The sequence below is a fragment of the Phalacrocorax aristotelis genome, chromosome 5 (assembly GCF_949628215.1).
Source record: "Phalacrocorax aristotelis chromosome 5, bGulAri2.1, whole genome shotgun sequence".
Classification (NCBI taxonomy): Eukaryota; Metazoa; Chordata; class Aves; order Suliformes; family Phalacrocoracidae; genus Phalacrocorax; species Phalacrocorax aristotelis.
Window position 1 is genome coordinate 54,918,886 of NC_134280.1, and position 24,628 is coordinate 54,943,513.

Here is a 24,628-nt window from a genome sequence, read left to right on the forward strand (position 1 = left end):
TAAGCATCAGAGAAGACTTTACTTTAGAATTCAGTAGGGTTTATTCTACAAATCTTAGATCAATGCCAATGATACAAGTTGTATGAATTCTCATTAAAAATACAAGTCAGTATAAAGATTCCAATAGTAATATAATGCATGATGATTCAGTTTCAAAACTTAAGGAATGGATCTGGGTTTTGGACCATGCTACAGAAAAGGGGAACACAATGTAGAAGAGAGCATATTTAGTTTACCTCCCTTACTTTAGGAGGGGCCTGTGCCTTATTGCCACAATACCTGAAAAAGCCATATGAAGTGCATAGCAGCCTTGCCTGTACAGTGTCTAGGCAAAACTGTTGAATTTAGTATCATAGTCCTCTCCCCGCCCCAAGTTCTGTTAATTAAGGTACATTTTGATAGCCTGATATCGCTATAATAACTTAAAGCTATTGCAACACCATCCCCCATAACGATTATAAACAGCAATCCTTTGAACTGTAAAATCCTCTTGTGACGCACTGAAACTTGTCCACCGTGCTAACCATTTTGCCGAGTGTTTCCAGGAGCACTGAATACTGATTCAAATCAAAGGTGAATTAGTTCCATGTTCAAAACTCTCCTATCTGATTTTTTTATTTTAAATGAAGTCTCAGTGCAGTCTAATACTCAAACACATTGTTCATAGCTTCAGGCACAGTTAGAATATAAATCAGACGTATTTTCTTGAACCTAGCCCTCTGATACGATGAAAGGTGTTACAGCTTTCACTAAACAGTTGAAATTTGGCCATAGAATTGCTAGACCAAATGCTTCGGAGTGGGGGAGAACAAAACTACCCTTTCCAGGAGCTGCCTGCACAAGAGGATTAGGCTTAATAAAGCCATACCCTAAGCCTAAATATTACAGAAACAGTTTATTTATCACAAGAGGTAACTTTTGACAGGATGTGCACCTCATCCCCCAAATGCTGTATGTACATCTGTTTATTCCTAGTGACGTTTTCACCCTGTCAAAAATAACGGGCATCTCTCTTGTTGAGCCCAGTCGTTTCTTGTAGCAGAACCGCACAAACATTACAGAGCAAGTATCATGCATCTATCTGCAAAAAGCAGACAGGGAAACTAGGCTTAATAATATACATACATTTCCAAACAGAATTTCGGTGCAGACAGTGACATTTAACTGAAACTCAGCTTTTACCAAAATATTAGCATAATACAAAAATCCAAAAACACTGGATAAAAAGAAGCTGCTGGCTTCCATGCATCAGTTAAAGAAAAAAAACAAATCCTCTTGCATAAATGGAGCAGCAGCACAGAACAAGCACAGACTTGGCTATACAAATACATATTTTCTTCTGTAGGAATTTGCAAGAATTCTCCACCCAACATCATACTATCATGTTTTAGCATCACATCAATGGTGGCAAAATCTAGTATTAAGCCATCATGCAGGCTAATGGGAATTTCTCTGCCATACTGAACACTGCTGTGCTTGCTTTGAATATGTATTGTCACTCTGGTTTGTCTTTGTAGTAAATGCATCTTCTACTCTTAACAGTCACATTTAGTCAGAAGTAAAAAAGTTCAGTAGCCCATACTGGGCTTTAGTACAGTCAAGGTGACAAAAAAATACAAGGATGTCATTAAACTGCATATATTATAGGAAACAGGTTTACTTTGCATTTAAGTCACATTTAATACAAGACAAGTTGCTCTGAAACTGTGAACTGATTCTATTTGGAACAAAGTATGGCACAGATTCCCAATATCTATGGACATTGTGTAAATAACACGTTTTTCTCTCTATAGTGATTATCAATTCGCCAAAAATAGTGTAACAGTCAAAAGGGAAGAGTGAAGGAAAACAGATTTAGAAGAAGAAATAAAAAATGTCTAACAATTGAAAATAAATGACTTCTTTCGTAAGAAACTTTATTTAACTCCATTTTTAAAAATGCATTCTCTCCTCAGAACAAATGCCACCTTAAAAAAAAGACTGCAGTAGCACACACTTGCACTCAAAGGAAAACATGCAAAACTGATGGCTGAAAATTCTGCATAAAAATCCAAGACTTCAGGCAAAAGTTTGCCCCCATATGCCTTTAGGGACCCCAGACCATAAACAGCTTTCAGTGCAATGCCTCTTGCTTCCAATTGGTGGGGAAACATATGGCAGAAGCTTGTCTTCTGACAGCTACACCCTCCCAGATGTTTGAAGCAACAACAGTCTCAGCTATATTTTAAAATACCATTGTTAAACTGTTGCAGGAAGTACAAACAGAATTCAGTAAAATGTCAGAATCCAGTGAAGAAAAACTTCTGAGTTCTACCCTGTGCCATACACTTCTTAAAAAAACGAAAAAGTTAGACGGAAAAACAGATTTTATTAATACAACCTCTTTAGATTATTTTATTTCTGAAAGCAGCTCTTTATGCAAATCAAAAGCAGTTCCTGAGTAACTGCGGTAAACAGTGTCTTTTAAATATTTTTGCGCCTCAGCTCTTCTCTTTTGGTTCTTCCTTGTTTTTTTCCCCCTAGTTTTCAAGTTTAATCTCAGTTCTTTTTCAAAAATGTGCAAGTTCAGTTAGCATCATTTCCAGAAGTCCACAGCTTGCAGGTCTTCCTGCAACAACTATAAGATCTGAACATATGCTAGGTTGTACTCCTATACCTATTGCAGATTTTGCTCTCAAACCTGTACAGCATGCATTTTCACGTCTTCTTCAGCATACGCCGGGACTGCCATGTATGGAACTTATTGTAGGCCGTCTGCAGCATCTCTTCTATATGACTTACCAACTGAAACATTAAGAGAGGAAAGAAAAAAATGTTCCAGCTACTGGAAAACAGATCCCCAACCCCTGATCAGATACTCAGTTGGATTCTTCCTTTTATTCACTAAGAGTAATCTCACTAAAATTGAAGAGATATGCCAGATAAAGAGAGAAAGGACCTTCAGGCTCTATTGCAAAGCAGCTGTAGAGGGAGCAGGTCACAGGGAAGTGACACTTGATTGTGCTGTCTAATCCAGTATTTAGTCCGTGACCGCTTCAAGTGTGACATGGTGGGTGAATTTTGAAGTTGAAGTTCTGCTTCATAGTGGAAGTGAAAAATGAAACATGATTTCCCATTTTTGTCGTCTCACTTGGGTAATTTCAAATTATAGTTCTTGACAGTTTCTGGTATATAAGTTATACAGGGAGAGAAAACATGCTTAACTGTGTACCCAATCTCTCTCTGCTTATTTCCTAGTTAACAAAAAGCTTAAAATGCCCTAGGATAAGTATAACAAAGCTACCATCCTCTGATAATTATGATTAAAAGTATTAATATGCACCCATGTAATTAAAGAGTATGTTCTCCTTACGTTTGTGCTTAAATACTGTCTCCGAATCTTTTCTTGGAATGGGCAGAGCTTTGTAACCTGAAATCTTTCCAAGTTACTCCTCATTTTCACAACCTGTGAGAGAGACAGAAACCAATATTTTAATCACTTGCACAGAAGTTTCATTTCCTTTAACATTGCTCTCCAACAAAACACCCTGTAACTAATTCTGGGGGCTACTTAAAGTATGTAGAGTTTGAGGAAGAAAAGTTACTAAAATATGAGTCTATAACCATTCTTGAGCTGAGCTCTTTTGTGGCAAGGGCAATGTGACTGAAAGTGCACTGTGCCTCTGATGATTTTTACTTTGTCAGTAAATGCTATAGATAATTTATTCACAAAAACGTTTTATTTTTTGCTTCAAGCAAAGGTGGTACCATGGATTTTCAGGCCATGTTTTGCAGCAGAAAATCCAACATATCTGAATGCAAATTTTTATCTTTGTGATCCATGTGAGGTCAAAAAAAAGAATAACAACAGAAAAATGGTAACAATCATATACCTGGCTGTAGACAGACATCCCTTCTTGAAGGCAACTTTGTTCTAAAAATCACTGAATGGTCTGAAGCTATGACTGAGTGATTTTGCAATGGACAGAAGAGTTGGAGAAGGGTCGGGCCTTAGTTTGTGTGTTTCAAACCGCTAGTGAGAGATCTGCAGCTGGAATAGAGCTGACCATTCTGTTTGAAACTAGCCTACAGCAAGTGCTCCTGAAGGGTGTTAACAGGCATGCAGAGACAAGAATGATTTTAACCAATAGCACCAGCAGAATTTCTGAAAAAAGTAATGTCTTACACTGTTTTGTGACCTGCAGTTCTAGGATGAGTAAGTGCTGCACTGACTTAAAGCATGTGTATTAGTTCTATACTTCAAGTTGATGGCAGTCATTCTAAACCACAATCTGACCACGTCATAACCAGGGTCACACTAAGAAGCTCTGCCTTACCTTTTCTTCTAGGAATGGCGTGTTAACAGGAAAGCAGGACCAGAAGTGTCGTAGCAGTTCCCCTACTGCCACGTACAAGTGTTTTAATTCAGACTGAACGTCATTTGGCACCATCTCTGCAACAGGAAAAAGATTTTGTCACATCACTCAAAACTGTCATATGAAAAATGAGAATGTAAGGCTAATGAAGGAGTTCAGCAATATACATTTCTACTAGAATCACAGAAGGGTTGACTGGGAGGGAACATCGAGGTGCCTTACACCTGAAGTACGGCTATCAGCAGTATTAGATTAGCTCAGCTGCTATTTATGGCTATATACTTGGAAGCTTGTATATTCTATATGAAGATCTATGCCAGGCAAAGAATGGACACCAAAATTAATCCAGGATTAGAAGCAGTATATTTGTATTATTCTGACAGTGTGGCAGTACTGCTTCTGGAACCAGCACCATGATCTCTTCACAGCACAGTGCTAAATATGGTGTGGTGGATACTGCAAGCTTTTCCCTCTCTCTTACATCAATAATGAGAATACGGTCACAGCATGTGAAAGATGAAAAATCCAGGCAGGAGTAAGGAACTGTATCCCAGATACTCTTGATGAAGAAAGAGCGACAGGGCTCATGAACAGGGAATGAACCAAAAATCATAAAAACCAAAGACAAAAAGCACAAGCAGTCACTGAGGATGGCAGGAGCACAGTGAACTGTACAGTGAACAGTGAACTATAGGATGAGGCTTTTTTTTTAAAAAAAAAAAAAAAATCAAACCACCAAACAAAACAAGTGGTGGTCAGGCTCAAAGAAGTGGGGTTTAGCACCCAGTATGGGATGGGTAAGACAGCCTCAGCCCTGCTTGCTCACTCCTTTTCTTTCAGTACCATAAAGAACTCATACTTGCTTTTTCAGCTGTCTGAACTAGTTTCTACTGCTCTTCAGAACAAGTAACACGAGTTAAACTGGAAAACTGTTATAAACCCTGCCTTGTGAGAATAGGGATTCATCTGCTGTGAGACTAAGGAGAAAGGAACTCAAACTGGCAGGAATGTGACAACAGGGGACTGGGTGGTTGAATGGAGATGTGAAAAGGAAGGGTTGTCTGTTTTGCCCTTGCGGTCTACAAGAAAGTTGTCCTTTTTCACACCAAGCTGTGGATCTTAAACGCAGGCTGGAAAAACCTTAGTTCCAGACAATTATCTAGGCCTTGCCTCCTTAAGAGTCTTCCCAGAGCATGCCTTTATTTTCTAAAATGGCGGGGGGAAGGGAAGAAAAGAAATGCTGAACAAGCAAAACCCAGTATCTGCAAGAGAACTTTGTATCAAGTGCATCCTTCATCACTTGCTCTGCATAATTTTCTCTCACTTGCTGCAGCACTGGTGTAGCCAGTACCCCTGTCATGGTCTGGCTGGGTTGTTGCTTTTGTTTTGTTGCTGTAACCGAGTATTACTCCAGCTACATGTTTCCATAACTTCCTTTATCACTGTAACATATTTTAAGAGGGAGATGAAACATCAAGCCAGGTACTGCTGTATAATGCAATAAGATACAATTAAAGTATTATACATCCGAAATACTTACGGTTTATGGCTTGCTGTGTTCCACCCTGCATAAGTGCTCCTCCAGGTGACAGGACTGCAATAGTGCTAGTAGCATCACCACTTGAAAGAACCTGAAGGGAGAGAGGGAATAAATACTTCACTTTTTCCAACAAAATCTTTTTTTAGATAAGTTGTATTTGAATGCCAATGGCAAAGTTAGAGTTGAGCAGATACAATGGAAGTTCTGATGAAGGGTCTACTCTTCTCCAGAATTAGACACAGTGCCTTTAAGTGCTCATTTTCAGTGAAGCTCTACAATCAATTATGGACAAACAACCCTTTTCTTTACCTAGTATGTGAACTGGCTGCGCAGCTACTTTGAAATGAGACAGAAAATTACTATACAGAAATGTGACACATTCACAGTTGTGGCTGCTTTACTTAGGGCCAAATCTAGGTTTACTAACAGAGGAAGTTCAGATACTGCCTGGGGAGATAAGGCTACATGGCTATGCTGCCCTCCAGTTGCCAGGACAGAGCTTCTGTGCAGCCCACAGTAAGATCTACATCCTACTTAAGTGCATTTAGGAGCGAAAGACCCATTCAGTTATAAACTATGACCCCTTAAGGCCATTACATCCTAAATATCAGGGGGTGGGATCAATAATATTGGCCTGTGCTTCATGTTCTATGACTGTCTGGCTTTACTACTTTATACCTTTACCATTTCCTCAAAAGAACATGGTAACAGTATAATATAACTCTGAATATCAGCCATGACTCAGTTTCCTATTGTTTAGATTTTAAACACAATAGCCCAAAAGGTATCACCTAAAGTTGTAAAATAAATTGAATAAAACAAAACTACTGGAGATGATAAAGCTTACCATGAAAAATTAAAATTTCCATAGACACGAAGACACAAAAATATAAAGAAAGCAAGATGCTAACATTGAGAAAGGAATTTTTTTTTCTTTTTGAGTATTCTTCCATACCTGAGTTAGTTTGGGTACATATGCTTCCATTTCTTGCCTAATACTATGAAAAGAATTAATTATATCCTGACTGGTTGCATATTGCTGTGATTGAATTGGAGTTGGACCGTGATAATACCTGTGAAGTGAGAAAAGGAAAGAGAAAAGTGTATTAGCAGGAGTGTTGGTAAAACAGAGTCCTAACTCAGTGAACAGTTGTTCAAATGTTTCTAATTTTAGATGCTTTGCAACTCTTGATGCTACTATCTAAATCTCATTTATTGACACACGGGAAGAGGTTGGGTTTGGGATGGTATCGCAGCAAAATAAGAGAAGAGCTTCTATTGTTGAATCTGCAAGCATCATTTTACTAATGAAAAGCTGTCTGCGCCACCTAGTTCTAGGAATTTCATTAGAATAGAGGCATTAACACCACTTTGTTGAAACTAAGCAAAATGAAGTTAGGTGCACATTTGGAACTGCTCTCTTTCGTGTGGTATCACTTATTTTCTGAAGTTACATCTATGGTTCTCAAAGTCTAGAAAACAGGAAGACTATTACTAGAAAAATACTAGACCAGTGATCAATCCAAACTATCCCAATAGCACTTTTTTTGCTTGGGAGTGTATTTTGCTTGGAATTTCACACGTAACACATACATTTTTCCACTGTAAGCTCCAACAAAGTGCTGAACTGTGAATACAGGTCTGTTAGACTTTCACAGAAATCACATGTCAAAGACCTTCAAGTAGGCTTGCAGAGACTTAACTTACTGAAAAGCAAGATGAAATCAAAATACAAATTTAAATGGGAATCACTTGGAAGTTAGTTTAGGCAGGAGTTCATATTAGGTTTGTAAACTTAGCCTGAACACGCTTAAGTGTGGCGCAGTAGAGACCAGGTCAGTTGATTCTGTGCAGGCTGTGATGAGAGACCTGCTAGATTGAATACGCTGAAATAGCCATGTATATTTTGTTAACTTACCTATCAGACTTCTTTAAGTTTAGTGCAATAGTTTTAATGCTATTATTCTTTGCTAAATCTTCATATTCAATGGACTCCTGCAGTTTCACCTAAAACAAGCCAAATAATTATACACATCACTAATGAGCATACAATTCGCTTCATCTAGTGCATTTTTCCAGTTCACTGAGTTTGAGCAGAAGGGTTACTAAAACCTTAAAGAAAATGAATGTGTGGAATGGTTCATGTCTACCCTCCAGACGGAAGGGTGCCCAATGTTGTTTAAAGCATGGAATTTGGCAGTCTGGGCACTACCACATTTTTCTGCAGATTCTGGTCAAAACTTGCAGTCCCCACCACTTCAAAAAAGTGGTCTGCTATACATAGAACATTCTTTGTGCTCCCTGTGTCCATCTATCTCCTGATTAGCAGAAATAGTAATGATTTAATGGCTGGCATACAAGAGCGTAAGACTAAAACCATAATAGTTATCCAAGCTGTTTGGTGACAGCAGAGCTAGAGCATTAGTGTTGAGAGGTAACAGCACCGAGATATCAGATTCGTACAATGAGAAAACTACTTTTGAAATCTTCTACTCTCATGCTACTCTTTCACTCCTCTTTTCATCACATCTATTCTAGTTGTGGTATATCATTCACTCTCCAGTAAAAAGTGCAGCTTTCAGGAAAGTCAAAGCTGTTGACTACCTCAACGTTTAACAACACATTTCTTCTACGACCTTTCCTCACAATATACGCAAGTTTTAAGTCCCCTTGGCATTTTCTATTTAGGTTAGTCAACTCTAGCAAGAGTACTACTCAATTCAGTTTTGTAGCAATTACAGTACTGTTTTCTACTTTGTGAGCTGCTACGGTTAGTCTAAAACCGTATTTCAGTGCACCAGGTCACCACCTCACGTCAGCTTCTGACCTTAACATGAAGGCTGCCATGTGCCAGTGGAATCATCTCCTCAACAAACAAAACACTTGATAGGTTAATATTGGTGCTTCAACACCAATATCCCTTTCAGATGGATGTTCTCTAGCAGTTCTCAGGCATTTGGGGGGCGGGGGGGAAAGCCAGGCGGTGTGGTGGTGGGCAAAAATAGAACTGCACTGAATGGAAAGAACCGTGTTTCTGGGTCCAACCAGAAGCACGTTGGAAATCTTTACTTTTATTGGGCGCTACTGAAGAGAGAAACAGAACAATACTTCAAGGTGTAATTTCTTTGTGTTTACTAACAGAAGTACAAAGTTTAAGTCTTAGAGGCCCTCAGGTTCTTATTCTATATACTTCTATGCAAAGCTAAAGAAGTATCACTTTAGATGTGTCATAAAACAAGTAAGGAACCTTCAGCAATCTTTTGAGAGACAGAGCTTCCAGTTCCATTTAAGCAGAATTGCACCAGCTAACTTTATACCTTTTTCATTGGTGGTTGAAAGAAATCTGAATCCCTGGAGTTTCCATCCGTACTGCTGGTCTCACTGTAATGGTCATTTTGTGCTTCTCTTAAAATAGAGAAACAGCATTAAGAATTCACCTCACAGGAAACTTAAGATACAAGCTAGAGACAAAATAAATATATCTGTTTCAAAAATTTTATATGCATGTTCACGTACTGTATATCGACTTTTTTTCCCCTTACTTCTTCATTTCTAGAAGTTGATCTAGATAGAAGGAAACAACTCCTCAAATAACTCTGTCAAGGGGGAAATTCAACAGCAGGGAAGGGTGCTTCTCACTCTCCTCAGAAATAGTAGAATGCCCACATGCAAGTGGGACACAGCAAAACCACCTCTAAATTAGAAATGCTTTGCATACACACGCCTATGCCAACCAGTTATTAGCAGAGCTACGGGAGCCCTGAGGCACTACTGTTTCAGAATGAGGGCTATTGTTTTGTCTCTTTCTGAACTGAGAAATGGATACACACATTACCCAGAAGAGATTGTTTGAAGTTCACTGTCCAATTTGTGCAAGACAGAAGAACATGAGGGAGCACAGCTACACAGAAGTACTTAATTAAGGTCTCTCAAAGGTAAGGTTAGTAGTGTTTGGGTAGAGTGGTCATCTATAAGCCAGTTGTAAAGCAGACTCCACATCAAACCCATTTCATGCCTCTCTTAAGTTTCATTTGTGAAGTTTACTGTAAGTATAAGTAACCAGCTGATATTTTTTCCTTTATTGTCATGGCAGGGTACTGCACTGGGGGAATCTTTTGTCTGATCCACCCATGTCACACTGCTCTTTTGCTTCCTCATTTACTTATGTCCATGCACCCCACTACAGGAAGCCCCAGCAGACCTGCTCCTCGAAGGCAGGTGATACGAACTCCCTGCGCCAGACCTCACCTCCACACAGCAAACAGAATACGACTTCTGCAGCATTCACCAGGGCTAGAGAGCTAAGGCAGAAGCATCCTTTCCTTTTTTTATCTGCTTTGTGTGATAACAACTCAGCTAAAAATAGCATTTGTCATCTCAGACAGCTCTGAAGAACTTCTATAAAGTAAAATGGAACCTAAAGGTACTTTCATTTCTAGAGCAAAATATTTCATTCATAAAAATTAGAAGAAAAGATCGGATGAGTAATTGAAGATGTATTTATGTTTTGGAAACTCCTTAAGATTTGTTACAAAAAGGCTTTTATACCACATTCAAACTTACTGTTTCCTGAGGCCAGCTGCAAGGACCATGGCACTGTGATGATTAAAGCGTTTTATAATGGCAGCATTGCTACTTTCTCTAGCTGTTTTTGAGGCATTTGATGTAGAGGCCACAGAAGCAACACCATAGCCCTACAAAGAAAACAAGATTAGCTACCTCCTGCCCCAAAACCAGAAAGACAATTCTCTCTTTTCCATTGAGTCGGGAAGCCTGCATGCCACCTCCTCTGAACTTTACTGAGTGATACTGCATCATCATCACCTGAAGCAGTATTTTCCTACCCTCTCCCCACCATCGCTTTAGGTACTTTGAAAAGTCTCCACAGACTCTCTTATTCTGCTAACACTTGGCAGTTTAGAGGTGTCTGAGAGAAGAAAAGTTCTTAAACAGATCATTTTATAGGACTTTGTTCTGTTATCAGTAAAAACAGAACTAGCTTAAAAAAAATTTAAGGATCCCCTGTACGAAACAGACAGCCATTGATGGCAAGTAAAAGCTAGCAGTTTTTTCACTGACCTCTTTTTAACAACTTCTGGGACACTAGCAGGGACCTGTCAGGAGGATGTGATACCACTAAGAATTCAAAAAACCTCAAGCCTCAATGTTGGCAGTGTTCCCCAAATACCAGGTGGCTGAAGGCAACTCCCTTTATCCCATGCTCAGTTTCAAACTACGGCCATTTGCACAGCACTTCAAATGTACCTATCCTAAACTCCTAGACCAGTTTCAGACTAGTAGATTTGTACAACTCTTATAAAAAACCCCAACTTAGAAATGCAGCATCATTATTAATTGCAACTCAAAAGTTTAAGTTAAATCAACTGCACAAAAATGAATTTTTAAGTTATTTCACATTATGGTACACCATTTGTAACAATTGTGTTAATCTGTATGCAGAGGCAGGTAATAGTTCAAGTTAGCCGTATTTCTAACAAAACACAGTATTTAAAGCCGAAGAAAGAAAACTGTATAAAGCACCCTTAAAATGAAGCTGAATCAAACAAATAGCAATGTTTGAAGAGAAAACAAATGCAAAGGCTTTTTCCTGTTTTGTGCTACTCTTCTGTACGTTGTTACAGCTTCTAAAAGGCAGGAAGAAACGAGCGAGTCCACTTTAGACAAAAAAGCCACCAATATTAAATAATTCTTTAAAAAAGGGAAGCCCTGCTTTAATACCCAGCACACTAAGGCAGACGTACAGGTCCACAGGTACAGTCCCCATTTCTTTACACACATACAACTGTATAAATGTTGACTATCCAATCATTGCAGCAGACTAGTAAGTGATGTGTTTTAGAATTAGCATTTGTAGTTATTTTAAGGGGAGAAGGACCCCACTTTCTCCTTAAATGAAACTAAGCAAGGGTGGTGTGGGTTTTTTTTTTGCTAACTACTTACTTCATCTAATGTTTTATCTTCCAAAGCTGTCAAATCTATCAGAGGGTTTTTTACTCCTTGAGACACCATTGTTTTTAACCCTGTATGAAGCAAAAGAAAAAATAATAAAAAACTGTACCTAAACAAATAGAAATAATTGTGGGATTATTAGATTATATTTAACCTTTAAAAGGAAAAGACAAAGGTTCTGCACATGCCCAAGTATCACTGTGACTAAAACTTTCAACCCTTTTCAAAGTTCCATTTAAAATAAGCAATAAACTTGGAAAGTAATTGTAAAAGATCATCCTACTAATTAGCACAGTTTTTATCAACTTCTACATATCATTGAATAGTTTGGTTAAAAAAAAACAACAAACCCAACTTGAAGATGTAGTTATATTAGTTGTATTAGTGGGAACTGGGAAGCCTTAATTGTGTGTTTTTTCCAATTTCCGCACTGTTTTGCTGTCCTGTCTTGGGTAGAATAGTAGTTTATATCTAGTGATAGCTTTTACTTGTGAAGGGTTGTAGATTCCTAATAGATTGTTTTCATTAGCCAGAATACATATTAAAGAATGGTGTTAAGTGATCTCAACTCTCCACATTTCAATATCATCACAAACCTACCTCAAAAGTTCAATATAAGCTTAAGTCAGATAATATTATAAGATTTCACATTAAAAAGGTTAACAGAGAACAGGCATGTCAAGTCCTTTGGAAAATCTCAAGCAGGATCCGTATTTGCCTATTACTAAAAACTGATCTGTAACAAAAGCTATACCTGTTATAAATTGTGCACATACCACAAAATGAAGCCTTCTGCAAACAAAATTATTCTATAGTAACTGATGGCAGAGCATAAATTCCATAATATGCTATCATGCTAGATTATCTCAGATTTACTGTTGCATTAGTTGTAATAAAGAGTATATCTAGTGTTACCACTTCCCAAAGGCTAATTTGTTTCAAGAAATGCAGTCACTATCAAACATGCTAAGAACAGCAGAGAGATAGCTAACTTTCAATGACAATCTGGAACTTTCACTTTACAGTTCGACAAACAAGATGCCCTGTAAATGGACATAAGCAAACTTCTGGCTTCTACTTTGCTAGGTTTACTAGATACGCCTCTTGAGTGTTGTGCTCCGTGATATAGCCAAGACTGCAGCAGCGCACTGCAGAAACAAAGTAAAAAAATCTTACCTTTTTCATCCAGTTTGGCACATTCCGCAAAGAGGTCTTTTGAGCCTGTATTGAGCCTGTCCCGATGGAAATAATGAGACTGAAAAAATCGTGTCCAGAATTCCCTTTCGGTCATGTTATGTGGAACATTTTCTGCATATTTCATTTTCACTGTGGAAAAACCCATACTGATTACAAACTGTTCCATAAATCTTAATATGGTATTTTATGTTAAAATTTCCTTGCTTGCTTCCTTGCTTTCTGCTTAATGCTGGCTTCACTCATGTTGATTAAATGGAAGGGCATGTGGTAGTTAAGCATGAGCAAACAGGTACTCTTTTATGCCCTGCAATGCTAGCTAATGCTTTGAAAAGAAACACATGTAACAGTGGTCTGAATACTCTAATCTGAATTGCAGACACACAAGAGGTCTGATTTGCCAAAGTGCTAGTTATTCTCAGAATGGACCTAACCTGGGGCCAAAATGAACCACTGTCAGTGTTCAGTATAGTGCAGGGGAATGATGGAAATCAGATTCTTTTCCTTCCAAAGGTGATTTCATAAAAAATAACAATTAATTGAAATGCTGAGTAGGAGTATCATGGGAACCAAATATCTACTCATAAAAAAAAAGTCAACGCAACAAGTTAAAATGTTTTCATTTAATGAAATGAACTTTTCATTTCAAAAGCATGTTTTAACACATGATTCTTCCTACCCCTCAAACGAGGCAGGGAAAATTATGCAGAAGACTGAAGATATGGTCCTTTATACTTCCAGGCACAGACTAATGTTCTAGCTTTCCCACAATAAGGTAGTAAAAAACAAATCTTAAATGCATGTATTTGTTATGTAAAGCACTGTTCTTACCTGCAGGGTATGTTCGAAATATGGATTCAATGATATCTGAAGTCAAATTATACCTCAGACCATTGCAGCCATCTGTTTGAGGCCGTACATCAGCCTAAGAAAAAGCATACAGGGAGGAAAAACAGTCACGTCTGATATGCTTTCTGTAACTGGAGAAGGAAAAAAATGGCATCTTGCAATCAAATTCTCCTGCAGATAAAACAATTGTCTTCCTCCAATAATCCACAGCATATTCGATCATAAATAGGTATTTTTAGAATGAGAAATAAAAGAGCATGCATTAATTACTTTATTATACTTGCCACTTGAGAGGTGATTTGAATAGACTATAAGCTTTAGAAGATGAAAAGCAAAGACCACTCCATCAGTCATAAGAAGGTATGCTTAGTTTAATATATCCTTGTTTCAAAATAAAAATAGGCATGTTTACTGTATATGCCTAATCTTTTGTTGTTCATTCAACAATTCAGCTAGTGAAAAATCAGTTATGGTGATGAAGTGACAAAAAGGATTTATGGCTCTTAGACCTTATTTCCTTATACACTGAAACCATCTTAGTATAACTGATAAATAACATTGAATTTAAAAATTGAGGATAAGTCTTAGTCAGAACTTGTAAGTTAGATGTCAGTGATCTCTTTAGGAAGCTCTGGAGCAAGCAAGCGCTTAGTCCAATCCTCAGTAAGAAGAAAAAGTACATGATTGCATATGCTGCCTTCTTGTCTTCCTTTCCCTGTACACATAAATTCTATCTTTTGTACCACATTCTTCCCAGACAAAAACTCATTCTGAGCAGAGCCAGATAGTTATTTAAACTCAAACTAGAACACACAAATATCAGAAGTTTTCTTCTTCGCGAATGCGAAGTACACAAACACAACCAGTTTTAAGAAAGCTTCATTTTTGAAGGTTTGGGGTTGGTTGGGTTTGTTTTTTTTTTTAATGTTAAGGTGCAGGAATAGCAGGATACAGGAAAACAGAGCAAACAAGTTCATTTGGTAACCGATTCAGTTATTTCTAGGGGGAAATAACAAATGTTTGCACAGCAGCTAAGTCATAAAACAACTCCCACCTCCTCTTTCCCTCCCAAACCCTTGATGTACACACAGTCATTACAAAGGTGGAAATGAGATTCCAGCTAAAGAGTCATAATCTGTATGAATTTTGGTGCAGAAGTAGAAAGATGCCTCTGTGGGAGGAATTTGAAGATTGTACCTAGATTACTTTTAGACTGCATTGAGATTACTGAAGCATGGTTTCTTCAAATGGGTGACGTAACTGAAAGTAGGGGAAAGAGAGAGATAAAACAAGTTTTCAGATATACAAGTTGTTCTTCAAGTAGCTGAAAGCATGCACTGGTTTAAAAAAAATTGGGGAGGGAATAAAACCTTTTGTATGGAAAGTCTTTGCAGTTTCATTTATCCAGGTCAATGCTGCAACAGATAGTCTTTTTAATTTATTGAGTTAATACACTGTGATCTAGTGACTGTAATTTAACCATTATTCCTGTTTTACAGAAGGCAGAGCAGTAGTATAAACATCTATCATCAATTTAAAGTTCAAATTGAGCATCTTAAATTGACAAAATTTTGAGGTTGCAGACTTGCGTAAAACCTTTTTTTTTTTTTCCTCTCCTCCTTTACACTTGCGCAGAGAGATGTTAAGTTGAGGAGTCAGGAAAGCACAACATTGAAGTATATGGGAATAAAGCATGTGAGCAGAACTCTCACTTTCCCCAATTTGTTTGCTCTCAAACCCTTTAAGTTAGAGGTTCCACGTACCAGAAATGCTGCAGAGATGCCCACATCCTGCTTACTAGGTGCTGCAGAATTATCCCCTGCATTCAGGCTTAAACGGTTGGCCCAGAATTCTTCAGCACTGATTACTTGGCTCACAACAAGGTCTTTATAGAGCTGAAACAAAACAGGATCTTCTTGCAGCATTCTGGTAAAAGAATGTATTGAATAGAATTGAAATGCTGCAGAATAAATCACTAGGATTTCCATAACTAACATGAGTTCACAAAGGGAACAGAAACCAACTTTTCTTTTAAAATGCTGTGCATTTCTTAACAAGACTGTGTAAACTACCAACCTCAATAGCTATATTTGTTCCAAAAACCTTAAAAAAGGACTGAAAAAAGTTTAAGGAATAGCATTAAATGCTAGAAAACAGTAATACCTAAGAGAAAGTTAATGTGGGATTAACACCTTGTCCTAAAAATATTCTGTGGTACTCCTGTGTCTTTGCATGTCCAGGACTGGAGTCTCCTGAACTGTAAAAGCACAATGAATTTTCTTGAACTTCAATAACAAAGGTCTCATGGGGGTGGTGGGGGGAAGGAGATTTCAGCAGTAACTAATTCTTGTTTAAGGTCTTAAAATTCAGTAGTTACAAGTCTCTATTCTAGTGCAAGAGTACAGACAACAAAATATATGTGGGATAAGATACCTTAAAACACACATAACCCAGAGTTGTTTGTTCATTTATGTTTCTGTTGGTGACAGTAAGATCTCCAACACTTAAATATCACATGCAGCACAAGTGCTACAGAAACATTTGGTGTCACTACCTCCACCAGGGAATGGTGTTTACAAAAGTTATAATCCAAATATCAAGTATCACCCTTACTATCCAAAATGCAAAGAATGTATGCACCTGAAATTTCAGTTGATTCGTGTTTAAGCAGCTTTCCATACAGCCATGAACCTACTTTGAAACCCACTAGGCTATTTCAGGGAAACATGCATGTGTGTTCACAATCAGCCAATAACCTCAATGTTCTTCAGCATGTACCTCAGGGTCTTGATCATTTGCAAACAGAAAAACACAGGAATCGTATGAGTACTTAGTACATGGTCTATGGAATAACACGGATAAACTGCAGTCTGGACTGAATGGAAGTCTGTGGCTGCTGTAAGGATGAAGTAGGAGGAGGTTGAAGTGAAAACTTTGTGGTAGGGCATCCCTTTTATGTTTTAACTGCCAAGGTTTTTCCAGTTTTTCTTGTTGGTATAAATATGGATTAGTGGCAATTCTTACAAATTAGTGCAGCAGGAAGCAGTCTGTTATTCTAATTATTTAATGAAAACTTGGCATTTTGGTACATACCTGACCCCTACATATCAATAAATGGAGGAAGTGCCACAGGGACTGTGGACATAGGACCCTTCCAGAACAGGTTGAAACTTTTTTGCCTCATCTGTTGCAAAATGAAGCTAATGAAGCCCCATCTCTAGACTTGGAATTCTAATCATCAGAAGAATAGGCTATGACTGAGTATGTGCAGAGATTCTGGCTCTTCTGTCACTAGAAAAACTCTTAATGCCACATGGTGTAATACTGTAAAACTCCATTTAAGGATACAAAGATTCAGAGCTAAGACTGCCCACGTACTCAGTATTAACACTGTTAAAAATAAGGCACGTAGCATAAAGAATTGAGTATGGTAATAGTGCCAAAGGAGTCTGCGCTGCTGTAGACCCTAGTGGTCACTGCAGTACTGGAACCAGTTAATCCTGGATATGTCGGAGCTCCAGCACTAGGGTTCTTGCCCTTCTGCTGTGAAATCTCCTTGCAAAGATCCAATCTGCCAATGAGGGGATGCTCCTGTGTTTTGAAAAATTTAGCTTTCACTTACCTAAGCTCAAAGCTAGAACAGTCGGAAATGGAAGCTAGTAGATACAGGATTCACAGCAGATGCTAGAATGAAGTGAAACTCATCTGGGGAGACGCAGAGAAGGGTGCTCTATGGCCACAAGGACTGGTTTAACATAAACATTTTAAAGGAACAGAATCTTATCTTAAAAGCCCTTTTGGGAAAAGGACTTAGGTCCTGAACGTGTTCTCAAAACATTTTTAGAATAAACATCCTGTACGCCAAATAGCGAACTACTGCATCTTAAGTGAATGCAAAAAAATCCTAGCAATTTAGTAGAGTATATAAAATGCCAGGAAAGAAGATTTGAGGGGAAACAGCTTATACAGGGAGGGAAGGGGGGGAAAATCACAAATTAAGGAAGGTGAGAACTTCTGGAAAAGAAAAAAAAAATATTTCAAGCAGCTTTTCTAACTGATAATTATATCCTTAAGAAGACTACAGAGACAGACTGCCAGTTGGGTGCTTTCATCTCATAGCCATGGATAACAAAGACTGGGTGGCAGCCGGGCTGCCTGCCTTTACACCTCAGGAATGTGTCACTGAGAACACAAGTATAGTCTCAACATGTTACAGTTATGTAAGTCTCAAGGAAATGCCTCTAAATTGACAGCAGAGAGATTTTTACTCGGGAAACAAATGCTTTATCACTAATGATGTTGCAATAACAACTGTTAGAAGCAATACACTACAGTTAGGTAACAATTAAAAAAAGCTAAAAATCCCCCCAAAAACTTTAAGGCTCCTTTCCCTTTACCTGTTCTTCTCCTCAAGTTCTTTATTAGCTTTCCTTTTGAACTTGGGCAACAGTTGTTGAAGAAGATCCTTTACCGCATCTCGTTCCTTCACTGCTGTGCTTTCATTGGAGAAGTGAAAGTTGGTTGTGTCCCCTGCATGCAATACTAGCTGAAGCTGAATTTTAGCTTTACCTTCTGGACTGATTTTCTGACCTAGATTACACAGAGTATTAATTAGCAACAGACAGTAAGCTTATACAAGAAACTCTCTTCCCTAGAGTATTTGCTTATAAGCAGTTATCCTCATTAAATACCATTATCCTGTGTGTGAATTCCAGCCATGAAAGTGGAACAGACAGTTCCACTGGGGGGAAGGGGAAGCCCTTAAATTAGTCTGAACCCTGCACCTTGTTCTCTCTAACACACAAGACATGGGCACTGGTAGCCTGTTGCTCAGTATCCAGCTACTGCTCAGGAGCCTGGATTCATCTTTGCATTCTCCACATCCTTCATTAGAAAACTGCTGCAAATTAGATTGCCATCACCTGGACACTAACCCGGTACCAATCCAGGCTGCTGCCGAAAGGTGGCCACCTCATTCCTGCTTGCCTTTCTCGTATTAGTGTTAGCATTTGTGTAGCAAGCCAAACCAAGGACCTGATCCACTGAAAAGTAACCTCCTTTTGTTTTTCCAGCTGGACCAGTTCCCACAGCAGAAAAGTGGTAAGAAAGGTTGGGTAACAGCATGTCAGTTGACAGCACAGGTATGCTGGTTTCAAGTAGTGTAGTAAGCACATTTAGCCATTAGTACTCCCAAAGCCAATCACCAATGCCTCCAAGGTGCTATAACACCCTTGTGACTCATAGGAAAAACCTAACTCCTGCTTCCTTTCTTGTAACCGGAGGGAGCAGAGGCTAGAACAACTATGTTTATGGACTGTTGTGCTATACTGACTTCAGTGTAGCACTGCAAAAGGCACTAACCTAATTTCGGATCTTAGCCCTTTCTTCATTGCAAGTGGGAGAGAGGAACGAGACGTCACCACTAAATCATAATCTCTGTTACAAATTTACAAATAACCCCCTGCTTTTTTTATTTTAGATGACAAAAGAGCACCTGTCATCTAAGTTAAAAAGACTTCAGTGCCTATATGTGTAAACATTTAAAATAAGCTGCTCAAGTCTAAGTAAATAGCTAAATAAAACCTTCACAAAGTTGATTATTACAGGTGAACAGAGCTTTTAAACTCCTTATCACATTCGTATTTAAGAAAATGGCATATTAGCTCTGATTCATCACACACAGTTTTGATCATGCTGCAGTACTTGTATATGACTTTAAACATTAATTATCACTAAAGTTTTACCAAGCGATGCATACAACTTTCTTTTGATTCCTTCTTTGGCAGTACAGCACATGGAATATGAGCACTAACTGCAGCCAGAAAGCAGCATGCTATATAGACATTTACTGTTCAGTTTTGACTTGCAAGTACTCTGCTGTTGCAACAGCAACACTTATTCGGAATGTTACCAGTTAGGCCAAACTACAGAAGCTAGCATTTCTGAAGCTATGGTCTGTTAGATGAAAATAAAACAGCGAGGTTCATTTTATATGAAAATTGAAACAGCTTTAGATGCATGGTTTAACAGATGACATGCCAGACAGTTTCTGTGTTAGACCCTGAAAATCCTATACTCTTCCTCAACCCTCCTCCTACCCTTCCCTCCACAAGCATATGGCATAGATTATTTTTCTGTTCAATTTACTGCAGAAGTTTATAAGAAGTTAATAGCAAATGCAGCATAACTTAAACATCTGAAGACTACAGAAGTTCAGTTAATAACTGGTGATACTTCACCATAGTCCTGATCTCTGCTGCTACACAGAATAACCTCATCAAAGCTCCACACCCTTGCAACCTTCCTAACTTACCTACTAGTGTTTTATGGCGAACAAGCTTTGGGTTGTATTTAAACATTTATCAAAAAACTGCTCACTGAAGCTGGAATAGGAAATGCATTCACTTACATTTTATGTCTGCATACATATGGCTGACTGTGAATCGGTCTTTGCCTTCGGGTGCCCATGCTATCCTTTCAGCCATAAGGTAGAGCGCTCCATCCTGCTTCTTCTGACGTACCTTCTTTACGATCAGTAACACTTCTTCAGATGACGTTGCCATTGTGGCTATAAGGAGCTATTAAAAACATACAGTTGAGCTGATTAGTATAATTATTTTTGCTGTAACACTTTCACTGCTCCTATCTATATCAAAGTATTACAACCCACATTTACTTGTTAATATCTACATCATTTTTTTAAAACATTCCAGATAAACATGCTCCTCTCTGTCAGTGCAATCAGCAAATTTATTTAAACAAAATACTGCCAGCTACATAAATAATTCATCGTATTATACTGCAGATACTGCTTTTGCTCCTAAAGACCCGCAAATCTTACATTTGAACTGGTAACCAAATTTTCCTGCTTTAATGTCCCTTTAGTGGTTTTTAAAGTTCAGAAGAATACTGACGCTAAGCAATGACATAAATTCCGAATCTCCTCTGGCATTTGGCAGCAATTCCCTTCTTCTGTGTGAATGGCAGATGTTAAGTCATTTCAGAAAAGGGAAGGATACAAGGTTATGTGAAAAATCAGGGATTTTCAGGCCTCTGTGCTAAAGATAAGGGAGCCCGGTTACACTCCTGTTCTTACTGTGGTAGTTTTTGTCCAAGGCTTGAACAATGTTTTGTACACTTGATTCCAGCTGGCCATTTACCTATACCTCTCCCCCAAAGGCTGAGGGACTAATGTTATACCTATTTCAATAGAACAGTAATTCTGTCACCGGTCTCGCATCAACAAGCCTTTTGATACTTGCTGCATTCTTCTCCCCAGCAGCCGCTATCATTCCACTCTACAGGTTCACCCTACAGCCTTAAATTTCTCAAGAGATTAAGGACACTGCAAGTATAACTACATTCTATTAACACACTGTTGCACACCTATCAAAAATATCTTTGCTACATTTGCTGTAAATGTTTAGTCTGTCCAACTGCTGTATTTTGTATATCATAAACTTTACTATTTATGTAAAATAGTATTTTCAAATGCCGATATGCATGTTTCCTGTGCTTTAGAATACCTGTAATATTAACTGGGGCCCGCATCAAACTTGCAATGATGCAACCTGCATCAGCTAACGCACTACTAGTAGTGATCACAAAAGGATAATTCTAAGCATTTAAATTCATATACTTTTTTCTGGTCTTTCTTTAAAAAAGCAGCAGCAACATAGGATATTTTACTCTGACAGTCTGCGCAGTAGCACAGCATTCTCTTCAGCAGAAATCTAACAAGCCCATCTCCGAAATGAGCTAAGTAAAATACTAAATGGAAAGACTTAATGGCAAAAGGGCTCTGCACTCAAGCTTCACTCCATCATTTCAGTCACCCAAAGCTTTGCCAAAGACTTCAGTGATGCTGAGCTGAACATGGGATTTCACATCAGCACCACTGCAGCAGTCACTAGAACACGCTGTGCCACATTCAGAGCAGCCCTGCTAATACTTCTCTCCCAAAGAAGACTGCATGGCATGATTTCAGGACTGTTTCCTAGCATAATCCATTACAGTCTCCCCAGCAGCATTATTCTCTTTCAGTGCTATCCACGCTACCGTTTTATAAAGAGTTTCCTGTTGCAGGTCTGTAGTCTCTCATCAGCACCTTATCCTTACCGGAAAAAGGCAGCTGGCCACAGACTCCATTAGACTAGAAACCCCAAAATATGCAAGACTAAGGATTTTTGCTTTTTTCTCCCTTTGTTACTTTACAGTCCTTTAAAGGTCATTATTATCCAATGCAGAGAATGCAAAGCCACAGAATGCAAAGGAATTAATCCTGTACTGAACAGAAAGAAAAAGGAAAGCACTTCCATAGTCAGGCTCATTCCGACACAAGTTGCTTTGCTTTTCTACCATGCTATTTCACCCACCTACAACCAGTCTTTCAACTACAGAGGAAAATGATCAGCGACTAGCAAGTTCTCCTTTACAACTGCGGTGCTTCTAGCACAATACCCTGCAGCGTGCAATCTGTGAATGCACAATTATCCCACAAGTGGCTTGTTCTACCTTCTGGCAGGGTGAACACACTGTTCGCTGCTGTTCTTATTTATGTCATTGCTGTGCTTCCTTTTTCATGCAGCAATTTATGGTGGCAGTAGGATGATACAACTCACAAGCACAGTAAGCATTTCTCCAAAATGGAGAAAACCCTGAGCTGTCTTTTGAGCAGTACATCAGGAAGAATAAAAAAAAAATATTAATAATCAGGATTTAGGAAAGTTACTGCCTTCCACTAATGAAAACAAAATGGCTTCTTATTAGAAGAAATACAGGAAATATTCTAAAATAGAAATCTTGCCTAGCTGCTAGAAAAGCATGAGGATGGTCTCTGACCAACTGCAGAGGGGAAGGCTATGTCCTCGCTAAGCACACACACTACACCAGTCATTTTCTTTTCATTTTGAATGCTTAAGACTTACTATACAGAAGGGTGAGAGCTATCAATGATCTATTCATGCCTGCCCAAATCTCGTAACCTCTATATATAAGGACTGAAGTTTCCCAGAATCAGTACTGCAGACGATGGCACTACTGCTCAAGGGGGCAAGAACTGCAACATGCATACAGAGAAATTCTGTTATTTTACAGCTTTAAGTGATAATTTTAATCTGTTCCTGAAAGAAGCTGCATTAGAGTTCTTCAACTGCAAATTTTGGAAGACAGAATAGGAAGGCCAGACACAGTTTATTTTAAATTCTTCAGCAGTAGAGCTTTTCAAATGAATGTTAACAGTTCTGAAAAGCACTTGGAACAACCAGTAGCCCTAACCCACAGGGTATGACTTGTCATGAAGCATGTCTTAAGGATGTTAATTTCAGCTGCAGTCTACAGCTGGCAAGGTCTATCAGGAAGCTTCAGTGTCGGCATAAAACAAAAAAGAAAAGGTCCTGTTTGCTTATCCACCTATAATCCCTCCCCCCAGCTCTGTGGGAGTGAGTGCAGCTTCTGGAAATGCCATCAAATTCCAACAGCTATCCTCCTCTTAACGCAGCGACTCTTCCTAACTACTTTTAAAACCAGGCACCTCTCTTCTCTGGTCCTTACAACACCTGTTCTGAACGCTCTCCAATAGCAGCATTTCACTCCAACCTGTTCCCATGCGGTTTCATCGAGTTCTGAGCAGAAATAAAGAAAATCTTTACACATTTTAATAATTCTGACTTGGTCGGGGTAGCCACGGGCTGGCGGACAAGCTCTGACAGATGTGATGCAGGCCTTGCTGCTGGGTTTTCACTCCCCGCAGACAACAGCAGAATATTTGCGCTAACGGCCCCGCTAGCCCGCAGCGGCACGGGCACGCAGCCGGGCGGCACCGGGCAGAGTCGCGGCGGCGGCGGGCCTGTCAGAGGGACAGGTGCGACAAGTGCCATTCCTCCTGGGCACGGGGGAGCACGGCAGCGAGCTGAAGGGTTTCAGCCCGCACCCCTGAGGGACCCGCCCGGCCTCCCTCCGCCATTCCATCACCTACGCCCAGCCCTTCTGCGGGCGGCGGACGGGGCCCGCGGGCACCCGGTGCGGGGCCGGGGGTGGCTGCCCGGCCTCCCGGGCTGGCGACGGCGGCCCCCCTTTGTTTGTCGCCCAAGACCAACGGATGCAACCCGGTGCCCCCCTGCCCCGGGGTGCGCACACCGGCCGTCGCCGCGCCTCCCAGTCCCTTCTCCGCGGCACCCCCGGCCCCGACAGGTCGCCACCGGCAGCGGGCACGGAGGGAGGGAGGGAGGAATGGAGGAAGAGCGGGAGGCCAAAGGCCGCCGCGGCACCAGGGTGCCGGGCCCTCCGCAGCGCTCCCCGGCAGGCACTGCCCCGCTGCGCTCGGGAGGGACCCACCGGGGCCGGGTCAGCGCGGCCGGGGGCGGATCGGGCCCCACCACCCCTCACACACACACACGTACGCACAGAGCGCCCAGCGCTGCCGCCGCTGCCCTGTCCCCCCGCGCCAGCGAGCTCCTTACCGTGCTGGCGGTGGCCGGTGCCGGCGGGCGGGGCGGGCGCGGGCGCTAAGGGGGTCGGACCGCCACCGCCGCCGCCGCCGGGGCCATGGGGCGGGCAGCGGGTGGGCACGTGACCGGAACGAGCCGCGGGGCGCCGGGAGGGCGGGGGAGGGAGGAGGAGGGAGCCCGCCTCACGTGACAGAGGAACGGCCGACGCCGCGCGTCCCCTGCTATCACGTGGGACGGGCCGGTTCCCCCCGCCCCCTTGCCCGCTCACGTGA

The 24,628-nt window shown here is 40.2% G+C and overlaps 1 protein-coding gene across 1 annotated transcript; it reads right to left on the minus strand.

The window, feature by feature from the left end:
- On the minus strand, positions 1 to 24,605 carry GTF2H1 (general transcription factor IIH subunit 1). Its single transcript, XM_075094649.1, has 15 exons — positions 24,369 to 24,605; positions 20,318 to 20,486; positions 18,306 to 18,498; positions 15,672 to 15,834; positions 13,891 to 13,984; positions 13,042 to 13,191; positions 11,857 to 11,936; positions 10,459 to 10,589; positions 9,213 to 9,300; positions 7,814 to 7,902; positions 6,851 to 6,968; positions 5,896 to 5,986; positions 4,317 to 4,432; positions 3,353 to 3,445; positions 1 to 2,784 (listed from the first exon to the last, which is right to left on the minus strand). The coding sequence occupies exons 2-15, from the start codon at positions 20,469 to 20,471 to the stop codon at positions 2,698 to 2,700; spliced, it is 1,647 nt and encodes a 548-aa protein (XP_074950750.1). The 5' UTR covers positions 20,472 to 20,486; positions 24,369 to 24,605; the 3' UTR covers positions 1 to 2,697.
- Between the last annotated feature and the right edge of the window lie 23 nt (positions 24,606 to 24,628).